Source organism: Pseudorca crassidens, chromosome 2 (genome assembly GCF_039906515.1).
Source record: "Pseudorca crassidens isolate mPseCra1 chromosome 2, mPseCra1.hap1, whole genome shotgun sequence".
NCBI classification, from domain to species: domain Eukaryota; kingdom Metazoa; phylum Chordata; class Mammalia; order Artiodactyla; family Delphinidae; genus Pseudorca; species Pseudorca crassidens.
This window is the reverse complement of record NC_090297.1, coordinates 156,134,265-156,159,707: the sequence shown is the minus strand read 5'-3', so window position 1 is coordinate 156,159,707 and position 25,443 is coordinate 156,134,265. Positions and strand designations below refer to the sequence as shown.

Sequence of the window (25,443 nt, the reverse complement as noted above, 5' to 3'; positions counted from 1 at the left end):
TATTCTTTGTTTAAAGAGCCTATCTTCTGAATGTCTGCTACTTGCTACCTCCATATCCCCAATGAAATTTTTTGTTTTGTAAATTATTTAAAAGCTTTTAAATATAGAAAAGTGCAAAGGATAATATAATACATGTCTATGTACCACCCAAAGTGAGCAGAGGTTAATATTTCTTTATTTTAATCTATCTTTAAAGAATTGAAATATTACAGATAAAATTCACATCTATGTATTTCCTCTCTCTAGTCCATTCTACCTCTTCCCTTCCAGAGGTCACTGCAGACATGAATTTAATGTGAATCCAAGCAATGCTTCGACACTTTTGCTCATGATATATTTACCCATTTCCCCCTTTTGATGGATGTTGGGTTAGTTCCTATAATATGATAAACAATGCCTCAAAGTATATCCTCGTATATATCTCTTCCTATCCAATGTACAAGAGTTTCTCTAGGGCTGTGCTGTCCAATATGGTAACAACCAGCCACATGCCTCTTGGGCACTAGATGTGTAACTAGTCTACACTGAGATGTAAAATGCACACTGTATTTTAAAGACTTAGTATCAAAAAATTATATAAAATATTTCACTCATAATTTTATGTTTATTATAAGTTGAAATAATATTTTAAAGGTGTTAGGTTAAATAAAATATATTATTAAAATTAATCTGTTTCTTTTTACCTTTTAAAGTGTGTCTACTAGAAAAATTTAAATAACATATGGCTCACATTACATTTCTACTGAACAGTACTATTCTAGAGTATATAAGTAAACCTAGAATTCTTGGGCCTGGTAAATGCTGGATAATTTTTCAGATTGATTTTTTCAGTATCCTCAGTCTCACTCCTTTATATAAAGCCCTTCCATTTCCCCCAGTCTTGGTGATCTTTGCTCTCTCTGAGCTCCTACAGCACTTAGGTTTGTATGTCTCATTTGATAGTTCAAATACAAATTTTGTATTTTGGTTTGTCTTTTTATGTTGCCTTTTCCCTTTTACATCTGGGGTCCCTGTATCTTGGGACTTTGCTTCCCCAGCACTAAGCTCAGGGCCCTACATGTTAGAGCCACTTAAATACTTCAGGAAGGTTTAGAGAGTCCTGTCATGGTCTACTTTAAGTTGTGATTTGTCCTGGATCAGTTTTATCTTATTTACCTAGAATATGCCTTAAGTCTCTTGTGCATCCAGGCTTCACTTTGCTCTCCATAATATGAGAAAATTCCTTAGGAAGTAACATTAGTCTTCAGGCTGATGAAACTGCTGATATCTCCCCAACAAGCTCCTCACTTACTAGTGGGTTCTGGAGTTTGGATAACTAGGCCAGGGAGAACCTCACATGTACAAGGCCAATAAAGCTCCCTATTCAAATGACACCACCTTCAGACATTTTCTGACATGCTACATCTGGTTCAATAAAACATGGCATTACGATAGCTAATTGGAATATAGGAAGCAGCAGAATTGCAAAAGTCAAGGGAATAGGTAGAGAAGAATAAAACTAGAAATGAGTAAAATATGAATATTAGATCTGTCGATATAAACTTGACAAGGTTCCCCTTCCTCAGAGCTGGAGCTTTGTGCATGACATAGCCTTTGGTGTCCCTGTGGAATACTGTTTTGTGAAGTGTTAATTCAAAGGAATAGTTATGTTCAGTTTCTCTTAGGTGGGGGCAATTTACAAATTGCCCTGAGCACCAGACAGGAATAAAGGCAAGCAAATTTTAGAGCCCAGAAGGACACTACTGGGAAGCTAAGGGATGTGGGAGTGTTGATGTAGAAAGATAGCTAAAGAATAAGAGACTGCAAACATAAAAGGCATGATAACAGCAGTTGAAGGGTATGTGCTATTTCCCTGCCTGGGGTGATCCTCAGTTATATCTGAAAAAGCATACATTATACTGGTCTCTCTGCTGTGGGCATGAGCCATATCTCATTATTCTCTTTCTTAAAGATGTAGAAGAATTCTTAGGATGAAATATACCTGATAATAATAATAATAGGAAATGAATCAAAAGACAGATAAGCAAAAAAATATAACATAAGAAAAGAAGAATGCTGGAGAGAGTGTGGAGAAAAGGGAATCCTCTTGAACTGTTGGTGGGAATGTAAATTGATACAGCCACGGAGATTGATTGATACGGAGAACAGTTTGGAGGTTCCCTAAAAAACTAAAAATAGAACTAGCATGCGACCCAGCAATCCCACTACTGGGCATATACCCTGAGAAAACCATAATTCAAAAAGAGTCATGTACCACAATGTTCGTTGCAGCTCTATTTACAATAGCCAGGACATGGAAGCAACCTAAGTGTCTGATAGATGAATGGATAAAGAAGATGTGGCACATATATATAATGGAATATTACTCAGCCATAAAAAGAAATGGAATTGAGTTATTTGTAGTGAGGTGGATGGACCTAGAGATTGTCATACAGAGTGAAGTAAGTCAGAAAGAGAAAAACAAATACCGTATGCTAACACATATATATGGAATCTAAAAAAAAAAAAAAATGGTCATGAAGAACCTAGGGGCAGGACGGGAATAAAGATGCAGACCTACTAGAGAATGGACTTGAGGACACAGGGAGGGGGAAGGGTAAGCTGGGACAAAGTGAGAGAGTGGCATGTACATATACACACTACCAAATGTAAAACCGATAACTAGTGGGAAGCAGCCACATAGCACAGGGAGATCAGCTCGGTGCCTTGTGACCACCTAGAAGGGTGGGATAGGGAGGGTGGGAGGGAGGGAGATGCAAGAGGGAAGAGATATGGGGATATATGTATATGTATAGCTGATTCACTTTGTTATAAAGCAGAAACTAACATACCATTGTAAAGCAATTATACTCCAATAAAGATGTTAAAAAAAAAAAAAGAAGAAAACTTTAAACTGCTGAAACCATATGATACATGTGAAAATCTTCTCATTGAAGAGAATCGTTCCATAGAACACTAAAGTCTGTGGATATATTTCCAATCCTTTGCTATTGACCGGACAAAGAGACAGATGGTGATGCTGTTTCTCTGACGCAAAGGAGGGAGGTCATGATGGGAAGACTTCAGGGGCTGAAGGAGAAATGGGTAGCCTGCAGGGTCGGTGTCAAAGAGATAAGAAGGCCATCCCTCCATGCTGACTGACGTGGGTGCAGATGATGCAATCGAAAGAGCTCTGCACTGCATCTCTTGGTATGGGACTGAAATTGGAGAAGTCAGAGACTTCCACAGTGGTTTCTGGTGTTTCTCCATTGGTCATTGAGCCTATGGAGGAAAACCTGGAAAATGAGCTAATAGCCAGATAGGGAGTATATTAAAGGAGATTTGATTTTAATCTAGATCAACCATTCCTGAAGTCGGAATCATCAGGGCAGTCTCTTAAACATGCAAATTCTTAGGTTCTGTCCCAGACCTACTAAAGCAGAATCTTCAAGGGCAGAGCCTCAGAATTGGCATTTTAAATAATCTCTCCAGGAAATTCATTTGTAGCTATTTCAAAAGCTGGCATTTGGAATCACTATTCCTACCAAGGGAGAGAGACTTGCTGCTCAGATCTAGAGGGTTTTAAATTGAACATCAAGGGGGAGTTAAATCCATGTGACCCCAATTTGACAATGTGGGGGAGAAGCTTGAAGCAGTAGAATCAGAATGGACCTGGGAATCAGCCCTGCTCTAACACCCACTAGCTTTGCTTTGTGGCCTTAGGCAAAATACTTCATATTTGTAAAGCTTGCCTTTCCCACCTCCAATTTTTCTTTAGCTCTTCTTCGTTTGACATTCTCAGCTCAGGATAACTAAGACTTTCATGATATTTTCTTGTCTTTCCAAATTGTCCCACACTAGTCAAGCTCAAGATGGGCTTTACTGTACATGCTACCACCTCACAAATGTGTATTTTAAACTTCAAGCATTGTGTCCCAGCACTGTACTGCCCAGGATATAGCAATTATGTTTTTCCTCAACACATTCTGACAAGCTTCCTATCTTCTTTTCCCATTCTCCTTTTATGGTCCTGTGGTATCTCATATCACATTATTTAGTCGACTAGTTACTTGCACACACACAGACAAACACGCACACACACACACAAACTCACACACACATACATAATTATAATAGTGTGCTATATTCATTCTTGAGAGAAAAGGGACACTGGTTGTATTTTAATACTCTCCACTTGACTTAAAAGGGAACCAGTGTGTTACCACCTGCTCTAAAACCTAAACTCTGAGCTCCTTTGAGAGCTTTGTAAATTATAAATGACTAAGATTTAATTTTGTACCTCTGAGATGTCCTCATATTGTTAATTTGCTCTTCCAAGTTATCTCAGATTTTCTTCACTTCGTGCCAGGTTAGTAAGCCAGGAAGGAACACTTAGAAATTAGAATCGTCATTGCAGACATGCGGTCACATGGCTATCCCATAATGTATTCATGAGTTGAATTTTTTTCATAGAGTTAAAAAGACCTCAAGCTTCTCTTCATCACAACCAACTCACTTCATCAGATCTTTCCAGGGAGAATCCAAATAGAGCTCTGGACTAGCAGTCAGAAGACCTGGGTTCTCCTCCAAGCAAAACTTTACTAATCTTGTGACCTTAGGCTAGTCACTAATCTCAGCCCCTTTTCCCCACACTCTTATTCAGTGGTGATAATGAGCCTTTTCTGCTTCACATGTCTATGAAGATATGATGAGAAAAATACATGCAATGTACTTTGAAAAATGTAAAATACCATATGAAATAAGGTGTAACAATTTATTATTGTGTTTGGAGAACAAGAGATGACAAATCTAATGAGAATACCATTTGACTTCCCATCATCCATAAAAATGAATATTTTACAGGGTCTTTTTAATAGTCAAAAATTAAATTGTGCTAAGTGTCAAATAGTGTTTCAAGCTGAAAAGGGAATCCCGGGCTTCCCTGGTGGCGCAGTGGTTGAGAGTCCACCTGCCGATGCAGGGGACACGGTCCGGGAAGATCCCACATGCCGCGGAGCGGCTGGACCCGTGAGCCATGGCCGTTGAGCCTGCGTGTCCGGAGCCTGTTGCTCCGCAACGGGAGAGGCCACAACAGTGAGAGGCCCGCGTACCGCAAAGAAAAAAAAAAGGGAATCCCTTAGGGAAAAGTGCAGGAAGTTGGCTTGTTTTATTTCTCCTAACTTATATGTTGCTACTTTCCATTAGGAACATTTTCCCTTTTCATTGAAATTGGACTGTGACTATTTCTAAGCATAGGTGACAACCTTAGTGTTTGTTTATTTTACAAGGGTGACCATGTTTGCTCCAGGATTTTTATTATTTGAGAAGAAACATGGTATACTTAACTTTTATCATCAATAAATATATGATAATACCTTGGTAACTATTCCAGGTGCCAAGGAAGATGTCAGGATACAAAAGACATGGTCCCTACCTATCAACACCTAAGGGTGTTGATAACTTGATTGCAGACTTGGGTATACATTGAATTATACCAAAATATAGTAGGTAATAAACAGCAGCCATGAAGGTATAGTCTGTTTGTGTTGTGTATGAGCAGAGTGTAGCATGCACTAAGGAAATTAGAAACGGTGAAAGAGAAAGTTGACCAGATAGTGGAAGCAATATGCAGAGTTCCTTGAAAGCAGAATGTTAAGCAAAGGGAGCTTTGCAGATCATTATGCTACAGAGAACCTTAAGATGATTATCTTAGCACAAGTTTCCCAAAATAATGCCTAAGGCAAAGCATAAGGACTAATGATTTATTGGGGATATATTCCCAGGGTCTCAAGAATGAGAGAATAGAGGAAGAGACATGGAAGAAAGGCAGTCAAATATGAAAAGATACAATGCCAAGCTGGCCACAGCTTCACAAAAAGAGCTGATTGCTTCATCTTGCAGGACAACTTTGGAGAGGCTGTATGAAACCCATGGAGTTAGAGGAGGGTGCAAGCAATTTAACTTCAGTCCTTCCTGTCTCCTGACTCATATTCATCCATGTCTGCTCCATTATGTGTTAATGTCCCCTTGCTTCTGGGTTGGGTCAGCTGCGTCCAGGCAGCAGCTAGGGAAGACAGAGTCTCTGTGGGTCCAGTCCAGTGAGGGCAAAGGTACAGGTTGGTACTGCAAGTAGGTCTATGGTTGTTACAGCAGTAGGAGCTGTAGCTTGGTGACTGTAGTCATGGAACCACCATTGCTTTAAAGCAAGGCAAATGTTCAAGGCCCATGGCTAAGAGAGGGGCTTGTGAGCTGGGTCAAGGAGATGTAGGATGGCACATAAACTGAGTCCAGTCTCAAACTGGTATTTGGTGCACGAGAGGATGATAGAGGTCAGGTAAAGAAAAAAAAATCAATGAGGAAATCGGTCAGAACGATCACCTGTGGGATGTGAGCCTGCACTAGAATAATGGGAGTGGTATGAAGCACAGAGATGAATATATTTCAGAAGAAAAGCCTTCTGTTGGTGTTAAGTGAAAATATGAGATAGGGGAAATACAAGAGTGAAAATTAAGCAAGTAAACATGTTCCTAAAGTGGGTCAGAGTCAAGGTCCTGTGAGCAGAACATTCTCTGTTACAGTTTTCTTGAGTACATTGTGGTGAATTATCATAAGATCTAGAATGCTGTGTTCAAGGAGTAATTTTGATTGAGTGATTAAAACTAAGTGTATGCCTCCCATTTTACCTGTGGTACCATACCCATTCTACAAGTGCAGTTGAATTAGGATTAAATGTACAACTGAGATATCAGAATATATCAGTGTTTCCATCTGACTGTTTTCCAGACCTTTGTCCCACTGTTGCTTGTGTTTGTCACTCTTCTGAATCTTAAGTAATATGACAGAGAAGTTACTATATATTCAAACTGTCCTTTTTCACTGGACTTGTAGACTGGTCACAATGGACATTTGTTGAGTCCCTTAGTGTAGTAATTATCCCATTTCCCCCATTGTGAGCTATCTTATTCTATGTCCTCCCCTGACAAGCAGGAACATAAGCATGGAGTAAGTTCTAATGATGCCCTATCCAAAGATAGGGCACTCCTTTCCTTTGGTTATGGTGCATGGAGTTAAACAATTACCAGGGGGGAGAAAAAAACAAACCTTAAATTCAAATAACAGGCAAAGGAAACAGTCTAAAATTGGGTTATCTGTCCAAATGGGGCTGTAGGATATCAAGGAGCCAAGTTTGAAGCCAGAGAAGTCAGAGGCCGAGAAGTGATGATATTGAATGAATCAAAGACTGCAGGGCGGAGATGAGCCTGGAATGATTTCCAGGCTACTATGCAGATGCCCAAGGTAGCCCAGGAGGAGGACACACACACAGACAGTCCGCTGTGTTTTACCACCTGCGTCAACGACTACTTCCCCCTGCCTCCCCTATTAAAAAAAATCACTAGATTTAATGGGGAAAGAAATGCACTCCCTTTTTCAATATATACGAAATACCACTAGTCATGAAAGGGGGAATTTCCCTCCTCTACCCAGTTTTTGTCGCTGGACTAACAATAAGGTTGACACAAAATGAATTAACAGAAGAAAAAGAAAAAATATTAATCATTTACATAGAGGTCTCATAGAAATGAGACCAAGGAGTGACCCAAGCAGGCAGCTTTTATGCTTTTTTAGACAAAGAAACAATAAATTTGAGAGAAATTGAGAGGACAAAGTTTTGGGGTGCCCAATAAAGTGAAAAATCTAAACACAGTTTGGGCTGGGGGTAGTAAATGGAAGAAGTAACAAGGTTTGTTTACACAGTCTTCTTGGCCTGAATTCCCTATCTCTGGTGACAAGGTATCCTTCTCCCTCTAGATGCAGAGAGCACACCTTTCACATGAGAGATTTATGTCCTGCTTTCAGGAAGACAGAGGAGATGGTTAGTGTTCCTCTTGTGTTGGCCATTTCTTAAGTAACTTTAGTTCAAAATAATCAATGTGCCATTGAGGCACACTTTGGGGTGGCCCTCCCTGAACCCCAACACAGTGAAGTGTTGCATGAGTGAGGACAACTGAGACAATAATACAGACATTTAAACAGTGAGAAGCTAGTCCACAGACCACGCGCATCTCATTGTTGTGGCCTCTCCCGTTGCGGAGCACAGGCTCCGGACGCGCAGGCTCAGCGGCCATGGCTCACAGGCCCAGCCGCTCCATGGCATGTGGGATCTTCCCAGACTGGGGCATGAACCCGTGTCCCCTGCATCGATAGGCAGACTCTCAACCACTGCACCACCAGGGAAGCCCATGAAATCATAATTTTGTTAACCCATGGAAAGAGTTTTATGCTGTGCTGGGTTTCTTATGGAACTGGGTCTTTGAATACTAAACATGAAGAATAATAAATTTGTTTTTGGAACAAATAGTTGGAAAATGGCATTCCATAAAGGGAAGGAAGCAGTTATAAAGAAAGAATCATTAACTAACGTTAATTTCTTTCTTCTTAATATAGACATCGGATAAATGCCTAAAATATGTATTCTAAAAACCAACCATCATTTTGGTGTTTCAGAGGACTGCTTTTATCGATCAAATGGAATTGCTCATTCCAATGGCTGGGAAACATTATACAATGGTCATCTCTATTTTCCTTTAAAATTCTTCAACTAAAAAAAAAAGTTGAGTTTTAAAAATTACCTCTTCTGATATCAAAAGTAGACATATGTAGTAGATAACAGATGGATTAAATATGCTTTCTGCAAAGCCTACTTCAATAGTATAAAATTGTTTTATAATTTTTAAAAGGAAATTAGAAGATGAGTATAGCATAGCATGGACTTTGGAAGCAGACTGATTTGAATCTCAGCTCTGTTATTTATTAACTTGTGACCATGGTAAGTTATTTTTGCCTCAGTTTCACCATCTGCAAAATGGGGATGATAATTTCTTCGTGTCTCACAGAGTTGTGAGGATTAAATAAAATAACAAAGGTAAATTGCTTAGAACAGTGCCTGACACATAGTAAGCACTCTGTGTTAGTGGCTGAAATTATCATTGCTAATTAAATTAAAAGGGGTGGGAAATCTTATTCAACAAATAAGCAACATAAACAAGATTTCAAAGAAGAATTGGTTACTCTCCTAAGAGTGCAAACTTTTTCAAGCATATTAAATGCACTGTTTTCCTCTAATGTTGTTCAAGTATGAGTAGAAACCACCAGTTACGTAATAAAGAAGCATTTTTATTAAGCAACTTCAAATAGCTTTATGTGGACTGAAATAAACTACATCTTTTGAAACTTTTGCAAATCAATAAATGTTTTTGAATGAACAAAACTGGAATTTTTATTGCTTGGAAAAAATGTATACCCACTTAGTTTGAAAGATTTTTACCATATGATCTGTAAGATTTTATCTGCCACAAGTCAGGTTTTTAAAGTTTGCCCCAATTTATAGGTAGAGAATTTGAAACACAGACCACTGAGTGATTTGTTCAAAAATCACCAGAGAATCCATGATGAAGTGCTTTATCCCCTAATCATCTTCTCTCCCAAATCTATCTCTCTCCAATTTCCTCTCCAGATCAACTATCCATCATTTGATTCTTCTTCATTCATTCCCACATCAACAAAGATTCACACCCATAAAGCTTATGGACACTTCTCATCTCTTCTTCCTCAGTGTCACTGCATTAGTTCCGTCCCCCATCACTATGATTGTATTGCTCCAGTAGGTTTCTCAATTACCAGACTTGTCTCTCACCCTAAGCCTTTTTCCATAATGCAGTCAGAAAGAACTTTCCATAAGGGAAATCAGCAAAAGCAAAACCAAAAGAAAATAAAACAAAATTCTCTAGACTTGTACAGTGGTAGAAGAGAACAACAACATTTTAAAGCCTCCTCAGAGCCCTCAGGATACATTTCAAACTCCTCGCCTGATGTTTAAGGGTCTTCCTGGGAGAGTCCCTGCTCTTTCACTTCTCTCTTATTTCACTTCTCTCTCTTTTTCTACCATATTGAATTATTTGTAGGAACCCAAATAATGTAAGTTCTGTCAGGTCTCCATGTGTTTACATAAACTGTTCCCTCTTCCTGGAATACAATTGACAGTCCTTTCCCCCACCCCCTCCTTTTTTGCCTGGTTAAAAGGTATTCATATTCAAGATTCAGATCGTGCCTGCTTCCCAGAGAAAAGTCTCCTGAATTGTATGTATATTCCTTCTCCTACTGTCACACTTGGAGTTTCTTCTTATACCACCTTCAAGGAGCATGAGCTCCTTGAATGCATGAACTGTGTCATATTAACTTTATCTACCACATAGGAATTAACAGATCTGGGGCATGATTAAACAATACCTGTTCTAAACACTTATTCTATTTAGTGTAAACTTGCTTACCCAGAGTCTAGGCCATTGAAGCTGTTCAATGTGGACCTCTAGTGGCCAAAGAGGGAAAATGATTTGGTTCTCAGCTTTTGTACATATTATTAATAAACTCGTATTTAAGCTCCAGAGTTCTACACACTCCTGTGCCTTCTGACAATTTTCTACCACTTAAAGCAATTTTGCTCCCAGATACTCAGCTATTAAATAATAATACTTTATATGCTACCACTTTACTAACTACATTTATATTCTCATTTAATACACACACGCGCACACACAAACACACACAATGAGACAGCGTTTTGGTAAAATTATTCCTATTTTACTGGTGAGCAAATTGAGGTTCAGAAATGTTAATTAATTTTCCCAGAGTCATGGTATTTATGTATAGAAATTGGAATTGAATCCAGGACTTTGGCCTCAAAAACATTCCTATATCATAGAATTTATCAAATTGTTTCATAATTATTTATTCCTCTGTTTATAATTTGTCTTTGTTTTTCCATTACCTAGCACAGTTCCTGGTATATTGTGTGTGCATGATGTATGTTTGTTGATAAATGTTGTAAATAATGCATAATCAAGTTATATCACAAAGAACTTTACTGGACCCAAACTGATGCATGGAGTTAACATTTGAATACCTCTTTTCATGTCCATGCTTTTGTATACACTATATCCTTGGCCTTGAAATATCCTCACCCTTGTCAGCTTGATAAACTCCCTCCCATGCATCAATTCAAATATTGTTTTCTCTTAAAATCTTCCCCAGTATTTCCTCTGGCAAAGAGATAAGTACTTCCTTCATTGCATTCTCCAGCTCCCCAAATACAGCTCAGTTTTAGCACTGATCACATTCTTATAATTATTTGGTTACATGTCTGTCTTCTCCTTCAGACTATGAGATCTTTGTCAGAATTGCAGGCAGAGGGAACAGCAATATCAAAGAGGCCAGTTTTTGTTTTGTTTTGGTTTGGTTTTGGGTTTTTTTTAATTTTTAATGAAATATAGTTGATTTATAGTGTTGTGTTGGTATCAGGTATACAGCAAAGTGATTCGGTTATACATATATTATTTTTTCAGATTTTTTTCCCTTATAGGTTATTACAAAGTATTGAGCATAGTTCCCTGTGCTATTCAGTAGGTCCTTGTTGGTTATTTATTTTATATATAGTAGTATATATATATTAATACCAAACTCAGAATTTATCCCTCTCCCCCTTTCCCCTTTGGTAACCATAAGTTTCTTTTCTATGTCTGTGGGTCTATTTCTGTTTTGTATATAATTTCATTTGTATCATTTTTGTTAGATTCCACATATAAGTGATATCATATGATATTTGTCCTCTGTCTGGCTTACTTCACTTAGTATGATAATTTCTAGGTCCATCCATGTTGCTGTAAATGGCATTATTTCATTATTTTTTATGGCTGAGTAAATATCTGAGTAAATACCACATCTTCTTTATACATTCATCTGTCGATGGGCATTTAGGTTGCTTCCTTATCTTGGAGATTGTAAATAGTGCTGAGTAAATACCATATCTTCTTTATACATTCATCTGTCGATGGACATTTAGGTTGCTTCCTTATCTTGGAGATTGTAAATAGTGCTGCTATGAACTTTGGGGTGCATGTATCTTTGCAAATTATGTTTTTCTCCAGATATATGCCCAGGAGTGGGATTGCTGGATCATATGTCAGTTCTGTTTTTAGTTTTTTAAGGAACCTTCATACTGTTCTCCATAGTGGCTGCACCAACTTACATTCCCACCAACAGTGTAGGAGAGGTTTTTTCCTCTACATGCTCTCCAGCATTTATTATTTGTAGAATTTTTGATGACGGCCATTCTGCCTGGTGTGAGGTGATACCTCACAGTAGTAAGCAGTCTTGATAATATGACAATGAGATTAGATTTTATAGTCTGTTGTCTTCAAATTGGAGTATGCATACTGCTAGAGGAATATAAACTCTTTCCAATGGCTCTGCAAGGATAGGTTTATGAGAATCAGTTTCTAAGTTCTCAGCTTCCATTTGTATTCTTCCTAGAAATCATACTTACTATCCAGGCACTCCCTTTTTCAATCAGCTTTCTCCCGCTTTACACAGAAAGGCAAGCTCCTAACCTTTCTCAGATAAACTTTAACTGTGGAGTATTACCAGTGGGGGGTGTGGGAGGAAAATTCAGGATGGCAAAGGGACAATTTAAAATATTGATGAAGATCTTGATGAAGTGAATGACACTCAGGTTGTTTCCAATTATTTGTTTTAATAAAATTGAATGGTAGTTGGTAAATAACTAAAAATAACTTTTGAAAATAAACACTGATTTTTGGCACATAAATTCAGAAGAGTTTAAGTAATTCAATATAGAAACATATTCTTAAAATTAATAAAAATTGACTGTAATAAAACTTCCATTACCATCTGGATTTATATATGATCAAGAAATCTCTCTTTAACTTCAGAAAGAAGAAAAATAGGAGGAGAATTTACCTTACATTATTTTGGCATGGGTAATAATAACCATGGATAGATATATTCTTTGCAGTGAGGGACAGCTGTATTTATCATTTTGATATATGTATTTGTAATTTTTTCTTTTTAATATTTAACAAAATATTTTGATCAATTGTATGCTGATATAAATTGTAGTGAAAACATAATCTATAAGACAGATTTTCTTAACACTTAGAGGCTTACTATCCAGAAAATTTTAAAATCAATTTCCAAATATATTTTTGTTGAAGAAAAGAATAAGGGAAATAATTTAAAATCTTTCACCATATGAATATATTACACTGGGATAAAAATTTTAGGAGAGAAGAATATCAGAACTGCTGAACAATTATCAACTGGAAGACACTGGAACTCACCAAAAAAAGATACCCACATCCAAAGTTTCAAAGGAGAAGCTGCAGTGAGATGGTAGGAGGGGTACAATCACAATAAAATCAAATGCCATAAGCAATAGGTGGGTGACTCACAAACTGGAGAACAGTTATACCACAGAAGTCCACCCACTGGAGTGAAGGTTCTGAGCCCCAAGTCAGAAGTCCCAAACTAAGCATCTGCAACAGGAGGAGGAATTCCCAGAAAATCAGACTTTGAAGGCTAGTGGGATTTGATTGCAGGACTTTGACAGGATGGGGGGAAACAGAGACTCCACTCTTGGAGGGCACACACAAAGTAGTGTGTGCATCAGGACCCAGGGGGAAGGAGCAGTGACCCCATAGAAGACTGAGCCAGACCTACCAGCTAGTGTTGGAGGGTATCCTGTAGAGGTGGGGGGTGGTTGTGGCTCACTGCCGGGACAAGGACACTGGCAGCAGAAGTTCTGGGAAATACTCCTTGCCATGAACCCTCCCAGAGTCGATCATTAGTCCACCAAAGAGCCTGTAGGCTCCAGTGCTGAGTTGCCTCAGGCCAAACAACCAACAGGAAGGGAACTCAGCCTCACCCATCAGCAGGCAAGTGGATTAAAGTTTTACTGAGCTCTGTCCACCAGAGCAACAAACAGCTCGACCCACCACCAATCCCTCCCATCAGGAAGCTTGCACAAGCCTCTTAGATAGCCTCATCCACCAGAGGGCAGACAGCAGAAGCAAGAAAAACTGCAATCCTGCAGCCTGTGGAACGAAAGCCACATTCACAGAAAGATAGACAAAATGAAAAGGCAGAGGACGATGTACCAGTTGAAGCGATAAGATAAAACCCCAGAAAAACGGCTAAATGAAATGGAGGCAGGCAACCTTCCAGAAAAAGAATTCATAATAATGATAGTGAAGATGATCCAGGAACTTGGAAAAAGAATGGAGGCAAATATCAAGAAGATGCAAGAAATGTTTAACAAAGACCTAGAAGAATTAACGAACAAACAAACAGAGATGAACAATACAATAACTGAAATGAAAAATACACTAGAAGGAATCAACAGGAGAACAGCTGAGGCAGAAGAATGGATAAGTGACCTGGAAAACAGAATGGAGGAAAATCAATGCTGCAGAACAGAATAAAGAATGAAAAGAAATGAAGACAGACTAAGAGACCTCTGGTGTAACATTAAATGCACCAACATTCACATTATAGGGGTCGCAGAAGGAGAAGAGACAGAGAAAGGACCAGAGTAAATATTTGAAGAGATTATAGTCGAAAACATCCCAAACATGGGAAAGGAAATATCCACCAAAGTCCAGGAAGTGCAGAGAGTACCAGGCAGGATAAACCCAAGGAGAAACATGCCGAGACACGTAGCAATCAAAATTGATAAACATTAAAGACAAAGAAAAATTATTAAAAGCAACAAGGGAAAAATGACAAATAACATACAAGGGAACACCCATAAGGTTAACAGCTGACTTCTCAGCAGAAACTCTACAAGCCAGAAGGGAGAGGAATGACATATTTAAAGAAATGAAAGGGAAGAACCTACAACCAAGATGACTCTACACAGCAAGAATCTCATTCAGTTTCCACGGAGAAATTAAAAACTTTACAGACAAGCAAAAGCCAAGAGAATTCAGCACCACAAAAGCAGCTCTACAACAAATGCTAAAGGAACTTCTCTAAGTGGAAAACACAAGAGAAGGAAAAGACCTACAATAACAAACACAGAACAATTAAGAAAATAGTAATAGGAACATACATATCAATAAATACCTTAAATGTGAGTGTATTAGATGCTCCAACCAAAAGACAGGGGCTTGCTGAGTGGATACAAAAATACGACCCATATATATGCTGCTTACAAAAGACCCACTTCAGACCTAGGGACACATACAGACTGAAAGTGAGGGGATGGGAAAAGATATTCCATGCAAATGGAAATCAAAAGAAAGCTGGAGTAGCAATACTCATATCAGATAAAATAGACTTTAAAATAAATAATGTTACAAGAGACAAGGAAGGACCCTACATAATGATAAAGGAATCAATCCAAGGAGATATAACAATTATAAATATGTATGCATCCAACATAGGAGCACCACAATACATAAGGTAACTGCTAACAGCTATAAAAGAGGAAATCGACAGTAACACAATTAGAGTGGGGAACTTTAACACCTCACTTACACCAATGGACAGATCATCCAAACAGAAAATTAATAAGGAAACACAAGCTTTAAATGACACAATAGACCAGATAGATTTAATTGATATTTATAGGACATTCCATCCGAAAACAGCAGATTACACTTTCTTCTCAGGTGCACACAGAACATTCTCCAGGATAGATCACATCTTGGGTCACAAATCAAGCATCAGGAAATTTAAGAAAATTAAAATCGTATCAAGCATCTTTTATGACTGCAACACTATGAGACTAGATATCAATTACAGGAAAAAAATATAAAAAACACAAACACATGGAGGCTAAGCAATATGTCACTAAATAACCAAAATATCACTGAAGAAATCAAAGAGAAAATCAAACAATACCTAGAAACAAATGACAATGAAAACACGATGATCCAAAACTTATGGGATGCAGCAAAAGCAGTTCCAAGAGGGAAGTTTATAGCAATACAATCTTACCACAAGAAATAAGAAAAATCTCAAATAAACAATCTAACCTTACACCTAAAGGAACTAGAGAAAGAAGAACAAAGAAAACCCAAAGTTAGTAGAAGGAAAGAAACCATGAAGATCAGAGCAGAAATAATGAAATAGAAATAAATAAAACAATAGCAAAGATCAATAAAACCAAAGGTTGGTTCTTTGAGAAGGTAAACAAAATTGGTAAACCTTTAGCCAGACTCATCAAGAAAAAGAGGGAGAGAACTCAAATCAATAAAACTAGAAATGAAAAAGGAGAAGTTACTATGGACACCACAGAAATACAAAGCATCATAAGAGACTACTACCAGCAACTTTATGTCAGTAAAATGGACAACCAGGAAGAAATGGACAAACTCTTAGAGAGGTATAACCTTCCAAGACTGAACAGGAAAAAATAGACAATATGAACAGACCAATCGCAAGTAATGAAATTGAAACTGGGATTAAAAATCTTCCAACAAACAAAAGTCCAGGACCACATGACTTCACAGGTGAATTCTATCAAACATTTAGAGAAGAGCTAACACACATCTTTCTCAAACTCTTCCAAAAAATTGCAGAGGAAGGAATGCTCCCAAACTCATTCTGCGAGACCACCATCACCCTGATACCAAAACCTAACAAAGATATTACAAAAAAGAAAATTAGAGACCAATATCACTGATGAATATAGATGCAAAAATCCTCAACAAAATACTAGCAAACAGAATCCAACAACACATTAAAAGGCTCATACACCATGATCAGTGGGATTTAGCCAGGTATGCAAGGATTCTTCAATATACACAAATCAATCAATGTGATACACCATATTAACAAACTGAAGAATAAAAACCATATGATCATCTCAGTAGATGCAGAAAAGGCTTTTGATAAAATTCAACACCCATTTATGATAAAAATTCTCCAGAAAGTGGGCATAGAGGCAACACACCTCAACATAATAAAGGCCATATATGACAAACCCACAGCAAAAGTCATTCTCAGTGGTGAAAAACTGAAAGCATTTCCTCTAAAATGAGGAAGAAGACAAGGATGTCCACTCTTGCCACTATTATTCAGCATAGTTTTGGAAGTTTTAGCCACAGCAATCAGAGAAGAAAAAGAAATAAAAGAATACAAATTGGAAAAGAAAAAGTATAACTTTCACTGTTTGCAGATGACATGATACTATACATAGAGAATCCAAAAGGTGCTACTAGAAAACTGCTAGAGCTACTCAATGAATTTGGTAAAGTTGCAGCATACAAAATTAATGCACATAAATCTCTTTCATTCCTATACACTAATAATGAAAGATCAGAAAGACAAATTAAGGGAACAATCCCATTCACCATTGCAACAAAAAGAATAAAATACCTTGGAATAAACCTACCTAAGGAGGCAAAAGACCTGTACTCAGAAAACTATAAGACACTGATTAAAGAAATCAAAGATGACATAAACAGATGGAGAGATATACCATGTTCTTGGATTGGAGGAATCAGTATTGTGAAAATGACTATACTACCCAAAGCAATCTGCAGATTCAGTGCAATCCCTATCAAATTACTAATGGCATTTTTTACAGAACTAGAACAAAAAAATCTTAAAATGTGTATGGAGATACAAAAGACCCCGAATAACCACAGCAATCTTGAGGGAAATAATCGAAGCTGGAGGAATCAGAGTCCCTGACTTCAGACTATACTACAAAGCTACAATAATCAAGACAATGTGGTACTGGCACAAAAACAGAAATATAGATCAATGGAACAGGATAGAAAGCCCAGAGATAAACCCACGCCCCTATGGTCAACTAATCTATAACAAAGGAGGCAAGGATATACAATGGAGAAAAGACAGGCTCTTCAATAAGTGGTGATGCGTAAAATGGACAGCTACATGTAAAAGAATGAAATTAGAACACTCCCTAACACCATACACAAAAATAAACTCAAAATGGATTAAAGACCTAAATGTAAGACCAGACACTATTAAACTCTTAGAGGAAAACATAGGAAGAACGCTCTTTGGCATAAATCCCAGCAAGATCATTTTTGACCCACCTCCTAAAGTAATGGAAATAAAAACAAAAATAAAAATTTGGACCTAATGAAACTTAAAAGCTTTTGCACAGCAAAGGAAACTATAAACAAGATGAAAAGACAACCCTCAGAATGGGAGAAAATATTTGCAAATGAATAAATGGACAAAGGATTAATCTCCAAAATATATAAACAGCTCATGCAGCTCAATATCAAAAAAACAAACAACCCAATCAAAAAATGGGCAAAAGACCTAAATAGACATTTCTCCAAAGAGTACATACAGATGGCCATGAGGCACATGAGAAGATGCTCAACATCACTAATTATTAGAGAAATGCAAATCAAAACTACAATGGGGTATCACCTCACACTGGTTAGAATGGGCATCATCAGAAAATCTACAAACAACAAATGCTGGAGAGGGTGTGGAGAAAAAGGAACCCTCTTGCACTGTTGGTGGGAATGTAAATTGATACAGCCACTATGGAGAACAGTATGGACGTCCCTTAAAAAACTAAAAATAGAATTACCATATGACCCAATAATCCCACTGCTGTGCATATACCCAGTGAAAACCATAATTCAAAAAGACACATGCACCCCAATGTTCATTGCAGCACCATTTACAATAGACAGGTCATGGAAGCAACCTAAATGCCCACTGACAGATTAATGGATAAAGAATATGTGGTACATATTTGCAATGGAATATTACTCAGCCATAAAAATAATTGAAAATGGGTCACTTGTAGAGACGTGGATGGGCCTAGAGACTGTCATACAGAGTGAAATAAGTCAGAAAGAGAAAAACTAATATGGTATATTAATGCATATATGTGAAATCTGGAAAAATAGTACAGATGAACCTGTTTGCAAGGCAGAAATAGAGACACAGATGTAGAGAACAAATATAAGGACACCAAGGGGGAAAGTGGGGTGGGGAGTGGTGGTGGTGGGGTGAATTGGCATATTGGGATTGACATATACACTCTAACATGTACAAAATAGATAACTAGTAAGAACCTGCTGTATAAAAAGATAAAATTAAAATAAATAAACTGTTATAAAAAAATTTTAAGGGAAAAGCAGAAGGGAAGTATGAGTTTAAATGATTAATCATCTACATGTGTGGGTTTTTGTGTATAGACATGTAAGTATATATATATGCAAATATAGATACAAATATGTTTATGGAATTACTAACATTTATGAATCATTGGATATATTTAAAGAGTAAAGTAATATATTTTTCAATGTTTATGTTACTGAGTCCAAGCTCATAGTGCTCACCGCACAACAGACCAATAAATTGAGAGATGAGTTTTTGGGACAAGAAATAGTGACTTTATTTGAAAGCCAGCAGACTGAGAAGATGGTGAACTTGTGTCCCAAAGAACCATCTTGTCTGAGTTAGAATTCAGGCTTCTTTTATACCAAAAGGGGAGGGAGTAAAGTCAAACCTTTCCTGGTTCCAGTCAGCCTCTGGAGGGGATGTGTTAATTTCTTCCTTCCTGCAGTCATTCACAGGTAGGCCTAGTCAGGATGTTTCCTGTGAGCTAAACAAAGTTATTTTAGTTTAATGCTCATTACCTGGAAGTCAGTGTTCCCAGAGATGGGTCATTATGTACTGTTTAAGCTTATAGGCAATATCCCTTTAGTGATTAACTTGTAATAGAATACAAAACATTCTTCTCTATTAAAATTATATTTACATTGCATGAGTCTTTAAACTTAAGGTAAAAAGAATTTAAATATATCTCTTTAAAAATGTGAGAGTATACATAGTTTCTCAAAATTCTATTAGGAAAAACACTAGAAAAAAGATTGAAGACCCCTATTGTGGACCACAGACAGTGACAGAAGGCATGGTCAGATGTGTACAAGCCTGGTAATGACTAACATTTCTACCTCTCCACATGTCTGGAGTCTTAGAGGTTCTTACACGAATTCAAAGAGGATTGCTTTGCCTTTGTAGAAGTTCTCCTTCCAGTCAGAAATGCCCTCCCTGATACTTTTTGTTTCTTAACACCTAGTCCATCTTTTCAGATCCAACTTAACTTTTACCTCTTCATGAAGCCATCCCCAAAGAACAATCTAGTGGGATTTCATTTTTCTGGTTTGTTGTTGCACAATAAACTTAACATATGATTACGTATCATCTTACATTGCCCATCTTACATTGCCCTTAAATGTTGCATATGAGTTAGTCTTGGCTTTATAAGCATATTGTAGTCCCCTTGAAGGTAGGGACCACATGTCTCTGATTTCTCCTACAAGACCTACTCAGCAGAGTAAGAGGCACTTAATACATACATGATCAATTCACAGCTTTATAGGGGGAGCAGGGACATCACACTAGCCCTATAGAAGTTGTAGGGTAATAGAAGTTGCCCTGTAGTACAATAGGCTGTGTAACAACAAAATCAAGTTTTGAAGTCAGTCCTGGGTTCTCAAAATTGTCTCCACCATCTCTTACCCTCTGGAGCCATGGACCTCTTTTTCCAAAACAAAGGAATAGTATATATAGAGTGATTACCATGGGGCTTGACTCATAACTGATGCCCAGTTTGCAACAGTCACCTTCCCCTTTCCTGCCCATAGTGTCACCTGGAATAGAGAATTAGGCTTAACATCAGTTAAAAAGTACATGTAACATTGTTGTAAGATTATCCGTGCATTTTCATCCTCCTGAGGTGTGATCTGGGAATCAATTAGAATATAGAAAGTAATTTGGACTCAGGATTGAAATTCGCTAGTAAAAAAAAAAGAGGCTGACATATATTTTGCAACAAAGAGATGTAGTTTAGGTCAGTTCAAATGGGTCACCATCCAAGACTAAGTCAGTGTGACTAAGCCTGCTACTTATATATACCCGTGCTGTTGGGAGGGCCTGAGGAATGCAAGGCTTGCTCTCTCTAGGTCTGTACTAACTGGTCATGGTACTGAATAATAGCAACTGAATTCAGGACTTGAAGCCCATTGTGCTTGCTAAGACACAGTTATGGTCAAAAACTATATTATATTTTTTAAATTTCTTATTGCTTTGAACTAAATAATAAGAAAGGAAAATTCAGTAAACTCCTGTGTTCTTACATCACAATGTTGGCTCCCGATTTCAGCTCTGAGCACAATGAGGTTTTTCCTGACACCCTGTCCACATTTCCCTTTATGCCCTCTCCTGCCTCACCTCACATTATTCTCTATCTCTGCACCGTCTCGTTCCTTCATAGCACTTCACTAATTTACTTGTTTTGCTTTTTGGTTTGTTATTATCTCTTCTCTTTTACCCACTGGACTGTAATATGTTCCACAAAACCTTGTTTCACTCACCACTTCACGTCAATTTTCTAGCACCGTTATTGACACATGCAGTTAATGAATAAGCAAATTAATATATGAAATATATAAATTATTGAGTGAATAAATTGCTCTCTCGGGAGAGGCAGAGAAATAAATGAATAATCTTGTTAAAGCCTATTTGTTGCAAAATAAAAGTATAGATGAAGACACAGGAGCACAGAAGACTTCCATCTCTGTCAGCAGTCTTGCATGTGAAAGTTCATAGGCTGACGCTGCTAGTAGGTAGGTTAGGACAGCTCTTGTGTAATTTTACCATCACTTTGGTCAGTTCACATTTGTGGAACCCACTTTGACTTTATCTCTATAGCCGAGTCAGATGCCTGAGAGAAGTCAAAACCAAAAGAGACTTTTTTTTTAGTGACTCTTCTTGAAATGCTCCAGAGTTTCTCTTTGGCAGAAAATTTAACACAACAGCTGTACCACTGGGCTAGAGCTGATTTTAGAGCTTTTATTTTTGTCCTGCTATAACTCACATGCCATTTTCCATTCCACATTTTCTTTATGAGTAAACATGTTTCCAACTGAGTTTCCTGGGGACTGTGAGGCGTTATCTCTATTAAGGTATTTTGGCTTTTAGAGCACCTTGTTGGTTCCAGATACTCTGTAAGGTATTGCCAGCAGAGAATGTATTGCTCTGTTCTGCCTGTCTTCTCCCACAACCCCACAGTGCCGTGCTATGCTGTCCCACTTTCTCTTCTTGCAGGTATTTTTTCCATTATCACCCTAACTACACTGGCCTGTGAACGTTATATTGGCATGATCCATAACAGAGTGATCAGTTTTTCCTGGGCCTGGAGGGCCATTACGTACATCTGGCTATACTCACTGGTGAGGTCAGGGTCACCTCTCCTGGGCTGGCACAGGTATATCCTGGATGTGCATGTACTAGGCTGTGCTGTGGATTGGAAATCCAAGGACACCAGCGACTCTCCCTTTGTGCTTTTCTTACTTCTTGACTGCATGGTGGTACCTGTGGGTGTCATTGCTCATTGCTATGGCCATATTTTATATTCCATTCGAAAGGTGAGTTGAAGAATATGAATGCCTCTCCTCCAAATTGTGCAGGGTAGAAAATTTTCTGTGAAAGAAAATCATGCTCTTCCCCACAGCTGATAGAGCTCTAGGGGACGTCCCACTTGATAAAATTTTGCACTGTGAGTCACTCTCTGAAAAGATCAATGAGGAATGGCATTTACTCTCCCTTCGTCACTCTTTAAACTAGAAAAAGGAAGGAAAGGCGTTCTGGGCAGACAAAATCAATAACAACCAAAAAAAACCCTACATCTTCAAGCATTCTTAGAATTTAAGAACTCTAATAAAGGGAATTCCACCCTTCCCATAACTTTATTCATCCAATAGTCACATAAACCTACTAGAGAATGGTACAGATATTTTGTCTGGAAATCAGTTTTGAGTCATAAAGGACAAGAACTGACCACAGCAGGTTTCCTGTTAGGTGCTAGCAAGAAGGCGTCTGAAGTAACAGACTGGGGCACACTTCATATTCCAGTTTCTAACTTCAACCATGTACGTTTTCCTTACTCACTGCTTCTTCCTACTCTTTTCTCTCACCAAATTCTCCAGTCTCTTGCTCACTCTGCCAACCCCCTCTAGCTTTCACCTCTTTTAAATCACTTAGCCACATGCATTATTTTAAATCATGCCCCATTATCCTTAACTTTCATGTTCCAACATTTTTTATGCACATTCATTTTGAAAAAAATCAAATCCCTTGTTCAATCCAACTCTTTGTTTTCTGCATGACTGTAGCCAAACTACAATAAGTTGAAGAAAAACCACATTGGATTCCCAGCACCCACATTCAGCAAGCAGTGAGATGTCCTCTTAGCAGTGTCTAGCAAACTTTGGATCCCTAGATGGTCCACTCTCTATGCAGTTGCTATTACAAATCCTCAATTCTCATTTTACTCTCTTGCCCTACTATCCTCCCCTCCTTATTCTTATCAAACCGTCATGCTTCTTGTTTGTTTGGCAAAATAAAGCAATTACCAAGAAATTCCTTAACTCTCTGCCTCCCTTTATACAAACTTCTAGGTACCTACTCATTCTTTTTTTTTTTTTTAATATCTTTATTGGAGTATAATTGCTTTACAATGTTGTGTTAGTTTCCGCTGTACAACAAACAAGGTGAATCAGCTATACATATACATATATCCCCATATCCCCACCCTCTTGCACCTCCCTCCCCCTCTCGTTATTCCACCCCTCTAGGTGGTCACAAAGCACTGAGCTGATCTCCTTGTGCTATGCAGCAGCTTCCCACTAGCTATCCATTGTACATTTGGTAGTGTATATATGTCCATGCTACTCTCTCACTTCGTCCCAGCTTCCCCTTCCCTGCTGTGTCCTCAAGTCCATTCTCTATATCTGCATCTTTATTCCTGCCCTGCCACTAGGTTCATCAGTACCAATTTTTTAGATTCCATGTATGTGCATTAGCATACAGTGTTTGTTTTTCTCTTTCTGACTTACTTCACTCTGTATGACAGACTCTATGTCCATCCACCGCATTACAAAAAACTCAATTTTGTTCCTTTTTATGGCTGAGTAATATTCCATTGTCTGTGCCACATCTTCTTTATCCAATCATCTGTCAATGGACATTTAGGCTGCTTCCATGTCCTGGTTATTGTAAATAGTGCTGCAATAAACACTGTGGTACATGACTCTTTGAATTATGGTTTTCTCAGGGTATATGCCCAGTAGTGGGATTGCTGAGTCATATGGTAGTTCTATTTTTAGTTTTTTAAGGAACCGCCATACTGTCCTCCATAGTGGCTGCACCAACTTACAACCTCACCAACAGTACAGGAGGGTTCCCTTTTCTCCACATCCTCTCCAGCATTTATTGTTTGTAGATTTTTTGATGATGACTATTCTGACCAGTGTGAGGTGTTACCTCATTGTGGTTTTGATTTGCATTTCTCTAATGATGAGTGATGTTGAGCATCTTTTCATGTGTTTGTTAGCAATCTGTATGTCTTCTTTGGAGAAACGTCTATTTAGGTTTTCCACCCGTTTTTGGATTGGGTTGTTTGTTTTTTTGATATTGAGCTGAATGAGGTGCTTGTGGATTTTGGAGATTAATCCCTTGTCGGTTGCTTAATTTGCAAATATTTTCTCCCATTCTGAGGGTTGTCTTTTCATCGTTTATAGTTTCCTTTGCTGTGCAAAAGCTTTTAAGTTTCATTAGGTCTCATTTGTTTATTTTTTATTTTATTTCCATTACTCTAAGAGGTAGGTCAAAAAGATCTTGCTATGATTCATGTCATAGAGTATTGTGCCTATGTTTTCCTCTAAGAGTTTTATAGTGTCTGGTCTTACATTTAGGTCTTTAATCCACTTTGAGTTTATTTTTGTATGGTATTAAGAAGTGTTCTAATTTCATTCTTTTACACGTAGCTGTCCAGTTTTCCCAGCCCCACGTGTTGAACAGCCTGTCTTTTCTCCATTGTATATTCTTGCCTCCTTTGTCAAAGATAAGGTGACCATACATGCATAGATTTATCGCTGGGCTTTCTATCCTGTTCCATTGATCTATATATTTCTGTTTTTGTGTCAGTACCATATTGTCTTGATTGCTGTAGCTTTGTCATATAGTCTGAAGTCAGGGACTCTGATTCCTCCAGCTCCATTTTTTTTTCCCCTCAATATTGCTTTGGCTATTTGGGGTCTTTTGTGTCTCCATGCAAATTTTAAGATTTTTGTTCTAGTTCTGTAAAAAATGCCATTGGTAATTTGATAGAGATTGCATTGAATCTGTAGATTGCTTTGGGTAGTTTAGTTATTTGCACAATATTGATTCTTCCAATCCAAGAATATGGTATATCTCTCCATCTGTGTCATCTTTGGTTTCTTTCATCTGTTTCTTATAGTTTTCTGAGTACAGGTCTTTTACCTCCTTAGGTAGGTTTATTCCTAGGTATTTTATTCTTTTTGTTGCAGTGGTAAATGGGAGTGTTTAATTTGTCTTTCTGGTCTTTCATTATTAGTGTATAGGAATGAAAGAGATGTGTGTGCATTAATTTTGTATGCTGCAACTTTACCAAATTCATTGATTAGCTCTAGCAGTTTTCTGGTGGCATCTTTAGGATTCTCTATTTATAGTATCATGTCATCTGCAAACAGTGACAGTTTTACTTCTTTTCCAATTTGTATTCCTCTTATTTCTTTTTCT

General features: G+C 37.8%; 1 protein-coding gene across 1 annotated transcript in view; it reads left to right on the top strand.

Moving 5' to 3' along the window:
* Positions 1 to 25,443, top strand: part of OPN3 (opsin 3) — a 58,018-nt gene that overhangs the window by 19,538 nt on the left and 13,037 nt on the right. The window contains 1 exon segment of the mRNA XM_067711175.1: positions 21,949 to 22,268. Within this exon segment, the coding sequence (XP_067567276.1) occupies positions 21,949 to 22,268 (320 nt within the window).